We start from the raw sequence: 14,567 nt of genomic DNA, 5'->3' as shown, positions 1-14,567 counted from the left end.
GACATGAGATTGCACAGCACATTAAGCCTGACAAAAACATGCCAATGTGAAATGACTCCATTAAGGCGTCCCCCATTATCCACAACAAAGGATGGGAGACTGTCAGCGGGAGACAACATGAGAAGAACTCGTAGGTAGAGCCTCATCGTCATCTTTGGTCATTATGCCATCATCATTTGGCCAAAGGACCATAATAACATCATTGCAGACAAACAGGGACAGACGGAGCCACTGGTCATATTGTTGAGCTGTGTGAGCGTGAGTGTCTCTCATAAATACACGCACATACACGTACACTGTGGATATATTAAAAAAAAAGTCTACACAGCCCTGTTTCAAAGGTTTTTGTAATTGAAAAAATAATAATAATCAAGAACAAATAAATAATGTGGTGGTACAAGTGACCGGTCTATTTTAAAGTTATTGTTGTAGATGTAATTTTTTATTGTGGTTTTAATTTCTTTTATAGAATTAATTTCACAAGCCTGAATTATGTTTTTTTAACCTCACTGCAACATAAAGCACGTCAGTCTGCTGAGTAGTTCTTAAAGTGCTCTTTAAATGTTAAATAGATGTTTGCATAATTTACATGATTTTTCTGCCCATTTTCACGCATGACGAATATCAATTAGGGCCTGCAAATGTTGGTCAGTTGCGTATTTGTGTCAATCGACACCGAAAGAGCTGATTGCGTTAGAGAACGAGAAAATAAAAAAAAAAAACGGGAAAATTACACCTTGTTATTTTCATATCTCAAGACTTTTTGTGCAAGCGTGTCGAGCTGTCCGAGAAATGGCGGACATCACTCAAAATATCGCCACACCTGGTGATTATTTTGGCTAAGAATGCATCAACTTGCATCCAACCTCATTTCAGACATCAATGGAACAATTCTAAGGCAATGAAAAATACCCCCGCCTTTAAACTCTTACCCTGTCTATCTGTCTCTTTGAGATGCCTTGAATTCGAGCGTAAAAATACAAATGCTCTTCTCCAGTGAGCAGATTATCCAGCGCATCCACCTGGGGACAGTAGCCGATGTTAATTCCCTTGCGCCGACACTCCATAATGTCTACCAGCCGCCTGAGGAAACACACAAAATAGACACAAGCACTTGAAAGGCATTCAGGAATTCAATCGTGGAAATGGACGTGAAGGTTGTTTCAACTACTTTGTACTAGAAAGCCCAATATTCTCGATAAATCAGAATGTGCTTTTATATATGAATAATAACGTGCTATATATATTTATTTATTCTTCTTTCGACTGCTCCTGTTTGTGTATGATGGACCAAACACAACATGTGTAGTGGAGCATGAACGCCCCCATTAACTAAAGAGTCTTGTCAGTTTTTAGGATCATGCATGTGTTCCAAATCTTTATAGAAACACTTTCACAAGGTGGCAGCTGTGACATACAGTTATTGATCCAAACAAGATGTATTAATAGCATGAATTGATATCAACGTGACATTACTGCACATATATTATGCAAGTAACATACTGTAGCCCTGACACTGAAGCCATTTTTCAACTAACAGCTTCATCATCAGAGATGATGTGAGTCAGCACATTCGCAAAGTGCCATATGCTTTCATCTCACTCGCTTTGCGGTGCTTTTAAAATCTAAAAAATAATGAATGAGGATCTTACCCATCCCAGTCCCTGATCTGCGCCGTGCCGTCAGTTGGGCTCACATCTCCTGTGAGCATCTTGAAAGTGGTTGTTTTTCCTGCTCCGTTCACTCCGAGCAGACCGAAGCACTTTGGGGGAAAAAAGATGAATCATTTATTAAGTCTGCTTGACACAATGTTCAAAATGCAAACACTTTATCAACAGCATCGTTTAAATAAGGTGTTACAAGTAAATCATAGGATAGAACTATTCTCCATTGGTTTAGTAAAAAATGGTTTATATGTGATGTCAGTTGATTATGACGCCTCTTGCTGGCAGGATTACCTCTCCTGCGGGAATTCCCACAGACAGCCTCTTGACTGCATAGCTCTTCTTGTTGAGATGCTGATATATTTTGGTGAGCTGGTTGACTTGTAGGATGTCTGCACCTGCTGCTCCACTGGAAACCCGCAAGCGCTCAGCTGCAACATCTTCATCTTCATCTTCAACCATCTGCGACACCTTTTTACGGCCAAAAATCAAATGCCTGCAGAGAGGAAATGTTGATAAGAAGATGAATTGCACTTAAATGATTCCAGACATTTTTAAAAGCCAGTTTTTTTATTTCTCTCACCTGACATTGCGCATGAGGAATGTGTTAAGTAAGAGGCGCAAAGCAAAGAAGACCAAGCCTTGGATGATGGAGGAGATGTACATCCAGCCAAGAGCTTCTGTGGAGAATGGGTTCTTGTAAGCATCGATGCCATAGCCGCTAAGGAGCTGGACCTCCACGTTCATCCTGGCCAGCTTCATCAGCCCGTTTCCAAAGTTGAATTGAGGGAAGATGAGGAAGGCGTTGCACAATGTTGTGAAGATATTCTGGATGTTTTCTTTCTGAGACGACATGAAGTCACCAAATAAGGAATTGCAGTGCAGCGCATTCAATTTCCTGACTCAACTTCCCAGAGTTATTGTGTAATAAGAATAAATCAATACATAACACCAGAAATGATTCTGACCTCTACAGTGTTTGTTGAGCTTTGACCCAGAAAGAAAACAATGGATGTGGACATGATGGTATTGATGCTGATGAAAAGGTTAATGCAGACGTAGATGATGAAGGCCGTCTCGGCATCCTTGAAGACGCCTGACAAGAGATACATCCAGGGGAAGGTGGCAAACCTAAAGAGTTGACAGTGGAAGCTTGATTTAATTCAGGAAGAATACAACATCCAGCGTATATCGTCTATAGGTTGCAATGAAATCTCAAAGTGCCTCGTAAATTATGCTTCTTTTAGAAAATTGAGGTAGAGAAGCTGCTGGCCTGAGAGTCACAGTGACAAGATGGAGGAAAACCACACCATGAGGAGTGTAAACAGTCGTGAAGAAAGGTAAATGGATTACTTCCTCTTGTATTCCCCCAAATCTTTCTTTTCTGGCCCAGACTTTCCTCTCACATAATCTGCTTGTTTATTTGATTAGGTCAAAACAACACAAAGAGAGCGAGAGAGAGAGAGTTGAAGGAAGGGAAAATAGATTCAAAGAAGTAAAGTAGCACAGGAAAACAAATAGAGCTCAACAGAGACGTCGCATCTGGGAAGCAAGCCCAAAAAAAAGGTGCTTGGTAGACACAGGACGGGTGCCAAAGCATAGCGGGGAACAGCAGCATGACGGCTGCAAAGCCGACCAGGTGGGTGCTGGCTGCCAGATGGAGGAATGTGATTATTCATTGCTTGGGAGGGAGACATCTGTTTGATAAATGAGCTGCACAGTGCTGACTCGGCCTCCTCAGATCTCAGGCCCGTTGGCAGCAGAGCAAAACACAGGAGGGTGAACAGTAAATAGTAAAATTAAAATGATGTAAATATCGCCAAGGACAGATCTGTACAATACATCACAAAGTAGCACTTGATTTGTTCTGTAACTGACTGGGTTGCACAATATCTGGAAATGGGATTTTGAATTTAGCGACTTCAAACAGCTAGTATGAGATGTGCTTTAAATCAGTTCTCGCATCACAAATCAAGACGGGGAAAGCTTCCAGTGCGCTGAATAGATCACGACCCTAATATACGTGTATGCACAAAGATGGAGAAGCACAACTCACCCAAAGAGCACTAGAAGTAGCGCGACGGCATCTAAATTTTGTCGGTCCGTGAATGCTGGAACTTGGAAGGCCGCAATCACCACGATGGTCAAAGTGACGGGAATCAGATAGATGATCTGCGGGAAAAGATTCAGGTCATAATCTATCGCTGACAAATTATTTGATGCTATCGGTTATTAAATAGATGAGGTGGTATTTTTCGTGATTTATAGACTGAGCAATTAGGTGTTACCATGTCATAAAGGAAATTAATGGTCCAGTAGAAAGGCTCATTGATGCCTGCGATGTGTTGCAGCCTTTTGGAACCGCTGTGGTGCTCTTTGACGACGTAGATGGCGAAACTGGCTGTGGTGATGGAATAACCCGTGATCACACATAAGGCCACAAGGATCTGGAGCATTCCCAGAGTGCTGTGGAGACAGAAGTGGATTATTCATAAGTGGTCTTGCAGAAAGAATATAACAGCAGTATTTTTATGAATGGCTGGGCCGAGTTTGTTGACATCTGATAATGAACGCTATGTTGGTGCGGCTGCACTAGCAATAATATATTGAATTGTGCCTTATATGAAAAAGGTTACGGCACCGTGCACTATTTTGATGAGATTTTTTACAAGATTTTAGAATGTCTGGAATATATATGCATTTAAAATGAAGAACATTTGTGAGTTAATCGGCTGATTGACTGAATTAATCAGACGAATCGCTTATCAGAATTTTAATTTTGATAAATATCAGAATTGGACCAAATGGACAGAATTGGAATATCGATAAGTATTATATAGTATAATAGAAATAGATAGATATTATATAGTCAGAATAGACAGAAATTGAATATCAACAAATTGGACCAAACATACCAAACACCACTTTGCACTGGGGCACAGTCGTGCTTGGAATATGAAACTGATCAATTATAGGAAGTGGAGTGAAGCCATAAGACCACTTCCTGTTCCTGGTCAACCGCTCTAAATCGGCCAGACCACAACAACCGCTCTAATCAGCTGCCTGCAGCTCCAAAAGGACAAAGCCAAGGCTGGCTGAGTGACTAAATGGGAAGGAGGAATAAAAATGAAGGAAGATGTGGTGGGAGCTTTACGGAAGCTCCCATTACTTTACTCCACATAGTCGGCTGCAACTGATCGGGCTCATTATCGGCACAGCCAAGCTTTAGCTTGAGTTTTGCTCTGTACCCCAGGGGCTCCCACACTTTGAGAATCAAGATGTCTCACTGTAATAAGTCGACCAGATCCTTAAAATGGCTGAGACTAAATCAATACATCAAAAAGCTCTCCATGGATGCAAAAACCACTTGAAGGTTTGAGGTTGACGCCATAACGGCAATTCAATCCACTTTCTGAATCATTTATTTGCTGTGGTCCACTGCAAAGCGTACATTTTAAACATTTATGTACTGAACATAGTTATTCATTTCAGGAAAGAGGTTTCGGTTAATTGGCTGCTTGGCCATCGAACATCATTATATTGGAACTGTGAAAATGGATTATTTACATTGAGTCGTCTTCATCTGCTCGACCAAAGTATGGATGACTGGACACTGAAATGGCTGCAAGAGAAAAAAGGCAGAAAATGAGCAAAATGTTGTCAACAACTGAATTAAAAACATTCTGACAGTGTCAGACTGAACAGATCATTATGTTTGTATAGAAATATACTTTTTAATCTTGGAATGCACCTAATTACACAGTTAAAATTTTGTAAAGAAGCGTCCGATGAAAGTAGTACATAGTCTATATAAAATAAAATAAAAACCGTGGCAATAGATTATCCACCCTCTCTGCTCTATGTAACTCCATCCATTTATTTGACACCAATTGCTCATAAATAGTTGAGTAACCATATATTTTCTGCTGAATGGACTGGATAGGCTCTCAAATGCAGTGTTGGAGGTGAACACAAGTGCGATGACACATCCGTGGGCAGGTTCTAACCTCGAGTGGGAAGTCTATTACATAAGGGTAAGAACTGACATGTCCAAAGCTAAAAGATCATAACTGTTATAAATAATCTCTTGGGACCTTCTTTATTGAGATTTGCTAATATGGAAAGCGTACATAGAAGCACTGTATAATGTTATTTAAATGTCGAGTCTAATCTTTATGGTGATGCAATGTCACAATCAATAATCAATGTATCAACTGCATACAGTACCATATTTCTTTGGATCCTTATCTTCTGGAAGTTTGGAGCGTAGGATGACATTGTTGAGGCTGTTTAAATATGCTGGAATTGTGTGGTAGCCCTCAGGGTTGAACCAAACCTACACTCATAAACACACACACACACACACACACACACACTCTATCATGTAAGGCCATCTATGTATGTCGTGTTTTCCTTTCCATCAGTATAGTAATTACGATTAATTAGAGGTTTGCAGCAGCGAACAATACCTTCGACAAAGTGGCGTTATCAGACATGACTAGAATATCGTTTTGCAGGTCACGTGGGAACGGCATACCAAATTCAAATCCACCGTACCTGAGATGAAACACTGTTTAGGGAATGGACTCATTCACACATGTTCAGGTATAGCCGCAAAAGATGCGTACAGGGAGAGACGTGCGGCTATAAAAGTGGCAAATTATATTGGCAGTTTGTTTCTTGAACCGTTTACCTGTTCCTAATAAAACCATTGGCCGTGCTCAACAGGTAATTCTCTACATTGATTCCACTTAGGTTGTAAACGATCTGCGAAGATGGGATCTGCCGACTGGCTGAATTGAATCTTTGACCATCACAAACCTGCATTATATTTGGGGATGAAACCAAAAGCACAGAATAACGTTGTAAATGTGAATGAAGGCATGGGATGAAACAAATGTGACCTCACTGGACCTCACCTGACCCTCATTGGTACATTTGCAGTGACTAAATGAGTTAGAGGCGTTCCCTCCGTAATTCCAGCTGTGAGTTTGGCTTTTGCAATCCCTTGCAAAAAAAAAAGAAGGAAAAACATTCAATGAGTGAAATGGTAGCTCAGTAATATGACAGGAATGAGGTCACATGCTAGAACATAACTTCCCAAATATAATGCAAAAATTCTGTACACAGCCAAGGAGATGGAAAGCAAGCTGAGAGTGAATTACTCGTACAGTAAGGCAGCTGCAGGCACTCAAGACAATATTTTGAAATGTAAATTTGGCAGCTTAGGCATCACGTTTTTTTTAACGATGTTGGTGGGGCACCAACTCGGGTAAGAACTGCAAGGCAAGGCTTCTTTATGGCAATTCATATATGAAAGTTTACATTTTAAAGTAAAGATAGAAGATTCTGCTGCCTCAGGCTTTTGCATTATGTATTGCATATCATCACATCACTCGGAAACCTTCAATATCCAAATGCGGTCAGTTTCATATTTCATAAATATATAAATATAAATATATAAATATATACAAACCCATATATTTACTATGTATACATATACATTTATATATACACATTTATATTTATATATACAGTATATATAAGCAAAAGGACAATAACAGATGTAGATTTGTGAAGCTGGGCAGCACATTCTCTCTCTTGTCATTTGAAGGCAAAACATTCAATCTCCATTGCACCGTTAGATTTGTATGCTTCTTCTGCGGGTCCAGGGAGCTTTAAAATGGCTCCGAGGTGTACTTCATGAGTCTCAACAGTGATTCAGTGACAGTAAGGGGGAAAATCTCTGCAATAAACGGGAGGTGTTTATGGAATACAAATTATGCTATTGAGCTGCAAGGCTCTCTGCCGTGGACTTTTCACTCACGTACACATGGAGCCAAGCAATAGGAAAAATAAGTGAGTTTTTGAAATTTGGAAGGAGGCAGACTAGTAATGAAACAAGGCACCAGGCATGGGAAGAATAAGAATGAGATGAACTGAATGTTAAATATGGGATCTTGTGTTGTTGTGTTTGCATACCGGTTGTTGGCATTGTCAAGGCAGCTGTTATCCATTCCTGGGTATGACATCATTGTGTCCACCAGCCGGCTGGATTTACTGTTCTGGTTACTGTGAAAGTTCAGAACACAAGTAAGGGAATTGATCATATCTGGAAAGTTGTCACTTTTTCAAGTGTTATCAAAATAACTTGATATTTAGGAAAAAAAATGTCAAAATTGGTCTTAACTGTATAACAATTTTGAAACAAAACAAATCATCTGGTAGGTAAATCTTGTTACTGGATAAAAAAAGATAAAGAAACCATTGATGGATGTGTACTTGAACAACTCAACACTTTTTTTCCCGTACATATCCTTTATCCTTGATCAAATAGTACTTCTCGAGGCATAGACAACCTCCCTCGACATTTATAATGGTATTCACTGTGATCGTGCATTGCATCGACACACATCGGATTCCGTCTTTATTTCCCCTTTGGTTATGTCTGCCCTTCAAAGCCCCTCAACTTTGTGATACCCAAAAAGTGATGCGGGATCACGCTGGGCTAATTCAAGCAATAAGATGCATCAGTCCTTCATTAATATTTCATCAAAACCCAATTGCCTTGCTGCGGGATGTACTTGAATGATTTTTGTGCCTCCTACAGGTCTAATATCACAAGCGCAAGGTCTTTGCACGAATCATGTCAGTCAGTGAGCACTTGTCCAAAGTCTTTGACATTGGATGGTTTTACAAGGTCTTTTAATTTGTGACGAGAACTGACCTGAAAAAAGAGTAACTTGGTTTAAGGTTGTAGAGTGCGGGGCTAAGCTCCAACTCAGGATAGTGCCCCAGATCATTCTTGATGGATCCCAAGCCCATGGCCAATGTCACAAACAAAACAGGAAGCAGGATCTTGGACAACAGGCCTTTGTAGTCTCGGCGGCTGTGATGGAACCTCTTGATCAGAATGGCTTTAATTTGCTGCCAGGCCAGAACTATGCCTCGTGCTCTCCTTGAACTGTGAGTCAAGTCTGGAGGATATGATGGAAACACACAAGACTGAACTGAAACATTTGCTTTGTTTACTCGAGGAATACATTACAAAATAGTTCAAGTACTGCATGAGATGTTTTGAGCAAAGACTGAGGGGAGATATAACTTCAAAGAAGTTGGATAACTATTATTATTATTATTATTATTATTAACTCAAAACAAATCCAAACATAATCTAAAACAGAAACATATACTTACTAGTTTTGTCAGAAGTGGAGAATATGTCAGTTGGATCTGCAGGGAAACTATCAATGGAGCTCGTGTCTGAAACTGTGTCTGAGATAGAAAAGGGTCTGTCTTTCTTAGACGCACTTTCTATGTTTTCCTCTGTCAACTGGAGGAATACCTACAAAGACAAAAAAAACAATGTAAAGTATGAAGAATCCTTACCGTATATTTTGAAGATCATCCGGTTGACATATATACGTTAAGCTTGACATGCATGTGCGCTTACCTCTTCTAGGGTGGTATCAGAGATACCGTAGCCTCCCAGCTTGAGGTCATCCAGGTTGATGTCCAGGGCCGACAAAAGAGAGCTATATGAGGAGGCAGTGGTCGAAGTGAATGGGGGCAAGGAATAGATCAAGTCATTCCCCTGGGCCTCTTTTAGCCTTGCTTCCGGTACATGTGCTTGAATAAAGGCCTTCATTTCGGCGTCGTCAAAGCTCTCGGACTCGTCAATCTGCACCTGAAGTGGTTATGGAATTAAGTTAGTACGTTCTGAGTATGAAGAGGAAAAAAAATAATGTGGCAAAAAGGCAAAGAATTTGTGCTTTCATCAAATGTTTTCGTGTCCTATGCGAAATAGCATTGGGTGCTGTTTCTTAGCTTTCACACAAAGCATCTATTTTTTTTCTTCCATAGAAAAGAATGGGTTAGGGTTAGAATATAGAATTCAATGTCATGGTGGAGTTTGTTTTAAGGGTTACCTCTAAGCATCCACACAATAACCTGTCATTAGGTAATACTATATTACACTTAATCCAGACACTGGATACTTGAGTCCACACATCAAATCACTTGAATGACCTTTTTGGTGAGAGTGAGTTTGTAGCCCTGGCCCAGCTTGTCTTTCAAATAGAAAGGGGAGCCACAGCATTTTAACCCGCCTCGTTCCAGGAAAGCAATGCGGTCACTCAGCATTTCAGCCTCATCCAGGTGGTGGGTGGACATAATGATAGTGTGTCCTGAGAAAATACACACAAAAAAATATGATTATTTGTGTGTATATTTGTGATTCTCACACAGTCATAAAAATCTACAAAAAACAAGTATACTCACGCTTTTTATTTTGGATAACAATGTCCCAGATGCTTCGCCTGGAACACGGATCAACGCCCGTTGTGGGTTCATCCAGCACCACCAAACGAGAGCCGCCGATGAACGCAATGGAGATCGACAACTTGCGTTTCATGCCGCCTGACAGTGTGCCCACACGCTTGTGTCTGTGTGCGTACATGTCTGTCTCCTCCAAGATCCTAGAAGATAAATCAGAAGAACTCAAGACAATCCCCCTTATTTAATGTTTATACCTGTATATATTTATTATACAGTTTCTTTGGGGGTGATAATTCAAAGCGCAACAAAAATAGAGCAAAACCCTTTACAGCCCTCAGCCCACATTAGTATTCTCGACTTGCACCTAACGGCCTTATAAGTGCCTCGTAATATCGCCTCTGCTCCTCAGATGGGAAATCGAAAACCATATTTCAGGAGTAACAGGTGGAACAATTACGTTATCTTTACCACCGGAGATGCATATAAATTAAGAGTGGCTGTAAAATGTGCTTGACTACAACCATGTTTAACTTTTTCTCCAGCGTATCATAGGCATTCAATTCCAGCCACTGTAACAACTTCCCACATTTCACTTTTATTAGGAGGGGAGATATTGTCAACTGAGCAAAGACCACTGTGTCGCCATGGCTGATGAAAACTAAAGGCTGTAAAATTCACACCATATTACATTATTGCATCAATGACGCATCAAGTTGTGATCCTTAGGACCTAGTCCAACCTCAATCAGAGCAACGCTGTGTAATTGTAAGCATTCATTAAATCCTGCTTGTGTAAACACTTACGTTCGAACTTGCTCGTGCAATTCCCTCTCGGACCAATGCGGGGATTTTATTTGGCCGTAGAGCAGGAGGTGTTCCTTGGCGGTCATGTGATCAAAGAGAACGTCATATTGCATGCACACACCCAGATCTTTGCGGATGTCATTCAAGTTGGTTTGCATGTCTCGGCCATACACTTCTATACTCCCAGATGACGGAGGGAAGAGTCCCGTGAGGAGAGACCTAATCACACAGAAAATGGAATACTTAGAAGATTATATTATAATGTGATTATCTTATATTGGAATGATCATTTAAGTGAACAGTGCAGATGGCCACTGGTCATTTTTATCTCCAGGATATAATTGGGGGGAATACAAGCACCAGTGTAATGGCGAGTACTTTCATGTAGCAGCCTCAAAATAATGAGACCCGATACACAAGGTTCATCGGGTGCGTAAAATATCATTCATTTATAACGAGGAAGCATGTTTGTAACTAACGTGTGTTGGTATTCTCGAAAAAGAAAACATGACATTCACATACATGGTAGTCGTCTTGCCAGCTCCATTGTGACCGAGCAGCGACGTAACGTGGCCCTCGTAGAAGGAAACGTTCAGGTTTTGAATGGCCACCCGGTCGCCGTAGATCTTCGTGAGACCGTGAAGGTTAACACCCACAGGGAGATGAGAGAAGTCCTCGCCTGTCTGGGAGAAAAGCTGGCTCTGGCCTGAGAAAATGGACAAATGCAAACAGTAAATCAAAGAAGTACTGTACTGGACATAAATAGAGAGCGGAGGAGATATATAGTTCGGTGCTTCAAAATGGGTGACCATGAAAACAAGTGCGACAAGACAAGAAAGGTAGAAAAAGAATCCCAGAAAAAAAGAAGCAGTCTATGTTCTCTCGTAGTTGCTACAGTGGAATTGTTTTTTTTTTTTTTCTGTACCTTTCCCCTTGTCATCTGAGAACACAGGCAGGTTTATCTTCATGGTGTTGGCGAACAGATGTCCTCTGCCCCCCTTCTGTGACTTTACACAGCAAAAAAGGTCAGCCCAAAAGGAGGCTGTAAAGGGGAAGTACCATGGAGCTGGAATGCCATATTTGCCTGAGTGAACACCAAAAAGAAAAACACATGGTCAGAGTTAAAGCGTGAGTCTTAGCTTGGGGTAATAACAATGTCGGAGGAAATATTGTTAAGTTATCAAAGGAAATATATCACACTTGGCCATTGATCGAGAAAAACATTTGACTCTCAGTTGACCAAATTATGATTTACCAGGAAAGACCATGCGGATGTACGCCCCGGCAGTGAAGTAGATGAGTGAGTCGAAGAGCATCATCCAGCACAGCCAACCGAAGGAGGCTGTGTCTCCAGATAGGGGCGAGGAATATGAGTTGCTCCACTGAATTCCTAAAAAAAAAAAAAAAAAAAAAAAAAAACATCAAACACCTTTTATGTACTCTCTTGTTTGCGATGTCTCATATATCATTTTGTGAGGGAAAGTAGTAAATTCATACCTTCTTCTCGCGCTTCGTAGAGAGCGATATACTGACTAGCATAACTGAAGCAGGTTGGGGAAAATAAACTCTATGGGGAAGAGACATTAGTTAGCAAACCAGAGCTAACATAAAATGAAACAAATATGCGTAATACTGCGATTGAATCTGGAAATTAATCTAATCAACTGTGACAATCTGGATAATTTAAATGAATGAAATTGTATGAATGTAAACAAAATCATGACATAATAATCAAAATGTAAAATTCAGTCTCTCACCAGTGCACTTTTCTGGAAGAGGTTGAGACTGGACTCCAGCGCCATGACCACAATAAACGGGAAGAAGCAGATGATGTAAATGAGGCTCCCGCTAAGACCAGCAATGTAGGTCTTGTCGAAAAAGGAGCTTATCAGGAAACTGAAGGCCAGGATTGTCAAGCCGTAGTCGCAGAAGTACAAGAAGAGGAGGAAGCCGTCACTATGCGAGAGGACGCCGCCATGCTTGAGAATTATTGTGAGGATGATGATGGTCACCATCAGGTGAGCAGCACACTCCAAGAACCAGGCCAGGAAGTGGCTGACCGGGTTTACGCCCATCATCTTCATATACTGCAGATTTAAGGGAAAGGAAAATTCAATGTCATTTGGATTCCAATCCAACAATGATTACTTTGATGTAATTATGTAAATAGGGGGAAAAAAGAATCCTTACCTCATGCAGCCCCAGTTCTCTTTCATGAACCAATTTCTTGACAAAGTCAGCCACAAACAGAACCCAGGCTAACATCAGCATAATTGGAAAAACTAAAGAGATGGCCTCAAGATACCTGATGAATGCAAAAAATATACCAACAAATCAAAATGAAACCTTTGGAATTGAAGAGAGCTTGTCAAAGATGCCCTATATTATGATGATTATTATTTATAACAGCATAGAGTAATAAATCAGATCAACACAACAGCACAGATGAACCCATCTCATAATCAGGCTTGAAGGCAGCATGTCAGATAGGGTGGCGTGATGCTACATTTGATACGGGTTCTCCGCATTGTCTTAATAAAGCCCTTGAGGGCGAGCACATACTGTGTACTAAGCTGCATGTTGGCAAAATGTTCACGGCAAACGTTTGACTGTCAGCTTGCTTACAATGTGCATCTCAAACATTAGCAAGGGGGGGTGGTTAGAGTGGCACGTGTCTGCATGAAAAAGCATACACACTATCCTGAATATTCATGCACCCAATTATCACGTGAGACTTGCCACTGACTGACGACTTACTGACAGTCCCAAGTGGGAGATGAATAATGAGAGAGTTTGCATTATTCCACATCAATGCCTGAACTTCACCCCTGAGACACTGTGCATCTTTTTATGTTGACAAAAACTGTATGCGTTCACACCAGAGTGCATAAATAGTCTATGCATGTGTGTGTGTGTGTGTGTGTGTGTGTGTATAACTCACTGATCACGAAGGTAGCAAGGATATGGGAAAGGTTGGAGTTGCACAGCGGTGTCTGTGACTCTTCCAGTTTGCATCTCAATGATTGCCCGATCAATGTTCTCCTGCAGGTACACAAAGGCCCGGTTGTAGCGCATGGTTCTCCTCGACGATATGTGGTGGTCCTTCACAAAGTAAGGACTGCGGACTCGGTCTGTCCGCATGACGTTATCCAGATGCATTCGGATGGTATAGCTGACTTTGGGTGGCAGCGGAGAGGAGTCGTTCTCTTTGGGGAGCTTGAAAATGACACCTTGAAGACAAACATTTTTATGTTGCAAATTCAACTCAAATTAATGCACGTTGTTGAAGTATTTTATGGAAATATTGTTTACTGTAGCTATACAGAATTTATTTTCTGGACAGTCTTTTCTCTGACTGTTGAATTAGACTCAGGGTTGACTCACTTCCATAGAGACTGCGGTCCTTGGCGAGTTCCTGAGCTTCAGCGTCAAGCTGTTCAGCGGACTGGTAACCTTGGTAACGATCAAATTTGATGCAAGACGAGATGTTGACCATCAGGGTGGACAAGGTGGTGATCTGATCCATTATGTGTTTGTTCCTCTCCAGCAAATATGTCATGTTTGCTTTATCACACAAAAAACAAAATAAACATTCAATTATGAATCATGAACTGCTTCTCATCACTACATCATGGGCACGCTGGAGAAGACCCCACCCCCGCACTCACAAAAGTTGTCGAGCGTCTCCTTCATTCTCATGACATCGATGTCTGTCTGCACTTCAATGAAATTTCTCACAAAGGCATTAGCCAAGGAATTCTACACACACGCGCACACACACACACACATGCACACACACACGCACACACACAATTAAGATTTT

The 14,567-nt window shown here is 41.0% G+C and overlaps 1 protein-coding gene across 1 annotated transcript in view; it reads right to left on the bottom strand.

The window, feature by feature from the left end:
• abca12 (ATP binding cassette subfamily A member 12) overlaps nucleotides 1–14,567 on the bottom strand; it is a 37,626-nt gene that overhangs the window by 2,858 nt on the left and 20,201 nt on the right. Inside the window, exons 40-67 of the mRNA XM_088383736.1 lie at nucleotides 14,413–14,503; nucleotides 14,129–14,308; nucleotides 13,686–13,974; nucleotides 12,935–13,049; nucleotides 12,502–12,831; nucleotides 12,242–12,311; nucleotides 12,000–12,134; nucleotides 11,670–11,828; nucleotides 11,267–11,450; nucleotides 10,745–10,963; nucleotides 9,945–10,141; nucleotides 9,693–9,850; nucleotides 9,118–9,351; nucleotides 8,862–9,009; nucleotides 8,392–8,641; nucleotides 7,647–7,736; nucleotides 6,584–6,671; nucleotides 6,358–6,485; nucleotides 6,134–6,221; nucleotides 5,892–6,000; nucleotides 5,232–5,286; nucleotides 3,953–4,130; nucleotides 3,721–3,836; nucleotides 2,633–2,795; nucleotides 2,248–2,507; nucleotides 1,959–2,160; nucleotides 1,653–1,762; nucleotides 933–1,083 (exon numbers count right to left, since the gene is read on the bottom strand). Coding sequence (XP_088239862.1) covers nucleotides 933–1,083; nucleotides 1,653–1,762; nucleotides 1,959–2,160; nucleotides 2,248–2,507; nucleotides 2,633–2,795; nucleotides 3,721–3,836; nucleotides 3,953–4,130; nucleotides 5,232–5,286; nucleotides 5,892–6,000; nucleotides 6,134–6,221; nucleotides 6,358–6,485; nucleotides 6,584–6,671; nucleotides 7,647–7,736; nucleotides 8,392–8,641; nucleotides 8,862–9,009; nucleotides 9,118–9,351; nucleotides 9,693–9,850; nucleotides 9,945–10,141; nucleotides 10,745–10,963; nucleotides 11,267–11,450; nucleotides 11,670–11,828; nucleotides 12,000–12,134; nucleotides 12,242–12,311; nucleotides 12,502–12,831; nucleotides 12,935–13,049; nucleotides 13,686–13,974; nucleotides 14,129–14,308; nucleotides 14,413–14,503 — 4,497 coding nt within the window. The remainder of the gene's footprint in view (nucleotides 1–932; nucleotides 1,084–1,652; nucleotides 1,763–1,958; nucleotides 2,161–2,247; nucleotides 2,508–2,632; nucleotides 2,796–3,720; nucleotides 3,837–3,952; nucleotides 4,131–5,231; nucleotides 5,287–5,891; nucleotides 6,001–6,133; nucleotides 6,222–6,357; nucleotides 6,486–6,583; nucleotides 6,672–7,646; nucleotides 7,737–8,391; nucleotides 8,642–8,861; nucleotides 9,010–9,117; nucleotides 9,352–9,692; nucleotides 9,851–9,944; nucleotides 10,142–10,744; nucleotides 10,964–11,266; nucleotides 11,451–11,669; nucleotides 11,829–11,999; nucleotides 12,135–12,241; nucleotides 12,312–12,501; nucleotides 12,832–12,934; nucleotides 13,050–13,685; nucleotides 13,975–14,128; nucleotides 14,309–14,412; nucleotides 14,504–14,567) is intronic.

Source organism: Syngnathus floridae, chromosome 8 (assembly GCF_059516105.1).
Source record: "Syngnathus floridae isolate MCC-2025c chromosome 8, RoL_Sflo_1.0, whole genome shotgun sequence".
In the NCBI taxonomy this organism is placed as follows: Eukaryota; Metazoa; Chordata; class Actinopteri; order Syngnathiformes; family Syngnathidae; genus Syngnathus; species Syngnathus floridae.
The sequence above is the reverse complement of the archived record's forward strand: the minus strand, read 5'-3'. Positions and strand labels throughout refer to the sequence as shown.